The sequence below is a fragment of the Myotis davidii genome, unplaced genomic scaffold (assembly GCF_000327345.1).
Source record: "Myotis davidii unplaced genomic scaffold, ASM32734v1 scaffold399, whole genome shotgun sequence".
Taxonomy (NCBI): domain Eukaryota; kingdom Metazoa; phylum Chordata; class Mammalia; order Chiroptera; family Vespertilionidae; genus Myotis; species Myotis davidii.
Window position 1 is genome coordinate 5007561 of NW_006292094.1, and position 3029 is coordinate 5010589.

The window sequence follows — 3029 nt, forward strand, 5'->3', positions numbered from 1 at the left end:
AGGGGGGGACAGGGATGCGGGGGGCGGGGCCTAGTACTCCCACAGTGTGGCAGGGTCGATGGTCTCTGCACAGGCCTTCAGGACCCCCGCGTGGTCCCCCTTCAGGTAGCGCCCGCCCACCTTGATGGCCACCTTGTTGTAGTCGCAGAACTCAAAGAAGAAGTCGACAGGGGTGTCACTGCTGCTGGTGACCAAGGAGTCACTGCCCAGCGTCCAGTACTTGCCTGTGGAGTCTGGGGGGAGCAAGACCCTGTCAGGCCCCGCTTCCTGCTGTGATCTCCGCTTCCACCCCAGCCTCCCTCGCGCCCATCCAGAGCTCTGGTCCCATAGCTCAGGGTGCGTCCTCCCCTGCCCATCCTTTCTGGGAACCTGGCTCCTCCTGCCCCATCCAGTCTGGGGTGGCTAGGAAGTCTCCCTCCAATCCAGGGTCACTGGTGGCCTCAAGACATTTGCCCTCTGGGGCTTGGAATGGCCCAAGCCATCACAGGGAGGCCAGGCTGAGTCCCAGAGACAGTGCCGCGGACGGGGAGGTGGGACGACTCCTTGGCCCGGACACTGGGGCCCACCCAGCAACCGTCCCGGGAGAACCTGCCTTTGATGTTGTAGGCGCCGTCATTGAACTCGAGCTGGAAGACGTCGTAGTTGGAGCGGTTGGCGTCCAGGGTGCCCGTGACCTTGCGGCAGCCGATGAAGCCGTGCTCCCCGCGGAACACGATGATGGGGCGGTTGATCAGCTTCATGAGGAAGAGCTCCGTGTCCCCTGGCCCGGGAAGGAGGGGCGTGAGCTCACGGGTGTGGCTGGGGCGCTCGGAGAGCGGGAACCTGGGTGGCCCTGCCGCCAGCCCGGGGGTGAGGCTGGCAGGGAGTGTGGGGGATGCCCAGCACAGGGCAGGCCTCGGGGGTGTTGGTGAGTGACTGCTGGTTGCACCCGCAGGGAGGGGGGTCTGGGGCACCCTCTGGCGGCTACCTGCGGTCTCCACCGAGGCGGCCAGCTGCCCGTTCTTCTTGGCCGTCACAAACTTGCCATTGGACGCGCGCAGTGTGATCCGCCGATCGCGCCACTCGATGTCAAAGTAGCAGCTGGCACTCCTGGGGGAGGCGGGACAGTCAGGTGGAGCCCCCAGGCCCGGTCCCCCAGGAAGGTCCCCCCAGTCCCGCTGCGAGCGCGGGCAGTGACGGGCGGCCCGGGCACTTACTTGGCGGAGGCGGTGGACTGCACACCCCCGGTGGCCGTCAGCGTCCAGTACTTGCCCGTGTGGGTGCAGAAGGCGCACTTTTTGGTGTCGCGGTCGATCTCCAGTTGGAAAGTCTCCTGGTCAGTCTCTTCATCCTGATTGGCCGACAGGTCCATACCTGGGGGGAGAGCCTCGAGCTGGTACCCACGCCTGCCCTCCTCCCACCAACCCGCCGCCAAGGACAGAGCCAGGCCAGCCAGGAGCAAGCCGGCTGCATCCTGTCCATGTCACTTTCTCTGACGACAGAACCGACACCTTCCGGCAAACCAACTAGAAAGACATTCCGGAGCCGATCGGGGACCGTCCGTGGCCCTCGTGAGAGATGAAGGGTTAATTGTTGTTCACCATGTGATGGTTGAGGCCTCATTTTACAAACGTTTCAAGATGAAAGGCCCTGATGCCAGGGATCTGCTTTAAAAACAACCAAAAACCATGGCGACGCAGACAGAGGGGCAGGGGACAGGGAGACGGTGGCGGTGCCACTCCTGGGGGCGCAGGTGGCCAGGGCCACGCCCTCCTTCCCCGGAGTGGAACCCGAGGCTCTCTCAAGAAGTTAGGAAGCTCGCACACGTGCACACGCGTAAACACGAAGCCACACATCTTCCCACGCTCCCCGGCAGCACGGGGACCCTGGCCTCCCTGCGGACACTGCGCCCCCTGCACATCTCGATTTGCATATGATCTGCGTCGTTGTGCGTTTGTCCCAACAGAACAAATTCACATCCCCAGGCGCCCTGGGCTCTCCGAACCGCGGCCACGGGAGTCTGCCCAGGGCCCAGGGTGTTACCTTTGGGCCTTGATGCCTTTTTGCAGTCAGGACCATGGTGATGGGTGTCGTGTCCCTTCAGACCAGGAACCTGGGGGCTGGGGGCGGGGGTCTGAGCGCACCTCCCGGGGGCCCACCTTAGCTCTCCAGCCGCCGCTCCAGGGCCTGAAAGGTGTCCGCCCCTTCTTAACCCAATGACATGCCCCACACCAGCACCAATGGGTGGGGCCCTTCACCCCCACTTCACAAAGAGGGAGACTGAGGCAGGGAGGTGGTGACCAGAGGGAAAGTACTGGGCCCTGGCGGCTCCAGGAGGGAAGGTGGGCACTCAGGCTCCTGCCGGGCCCTCTGCCCTCCGCTCTGTGGACAGTGGGTGTGGGCACACGTGGGCTCGAGCCACGGAGTCCTCACTGCACCCTCCTTCCTAGAGGAACAAAGGGAGGCTCCGCCGCGCACATTCCATGCCCAGGGCCATGCCCGCCATCTGCTCCCCACTCAGACCCCACACCCGGGGTGTCCAGGTTTGATGGAAAGGCCCAGGCCCGCCAGCGAGGGCCCCAGAGCAGGGCCAGGCGGGCGCCGTGGGGAACACCTCGTCTCGGCCTCAGCTGTGCTCTGCCTGGCAGAGGGCCCGCCTCTCCATTCTGCCGGAGGTAGAGAGGGTTTGGGGCCTGGTGCCACGTAGACACCAGGTCTTCCAACCCCAACAGGAAGGGGTGGGGGAAGGGGGGCTAACGCCACCCTGCGATCCAGCCAGGCCCCTCCCGGCTCCAAGGCCAGGCCCAGGCCAGGAAAGGCCCCTCTTGGCCTTGGAGTCTCTAATTGGAGCTGGGTTGCCATGGAAACAGGGTTTTCTTTGGGATTTTTCTTTACATCAACAGCAGCATAGAAAACCTGAGTCATAGGCCATAGGAGCCCTGGCGAGGCAGGGTACGGGGCTCCATGGAGCCCATGGGCACCCACCCCCTTCCTCCAGAGCCCCAGACACCTGGATCCCCCACCCCCTCCCTGCCTGACAGCACCCTGGC

At 64.5% G+C, this 3029-nt stretch overlaps 1 protein-coding gene across 1 annotated transcript in view; it reads right to left on the reverse strand.

Annotated features, from left to right (window-relative positions):
- FSCN1 (fascin actin-bundling protein 1) overlaps positions 1-3029 on the reverse strand; it is a 26808-nt gene that overhangs the window by 1479 nt on the left and 22300 nt on the right. Inside the window, exons 2-5 of the mRNA XM_015565127.1 lie at positions 1197-1353; positions 968-1089; positions 593-760; positions 1-233 (exon numbers count right to left, since the gene is read on the reverse strand). Coding sequence (XP_015420613.1) covers positions 31-233; positions 593-760; positions 968-1089; positions 1197-1351 — 648 coding nt within the window. The 5' untranslated portion in view covers positions 1352-1353 and the 3' untranslated portion in view covers positions 1-30. The remainder of the gene's footprint in view (positions 234-592; positions 761-967; positions 1090-1196; positions 1354-3029) is intronic.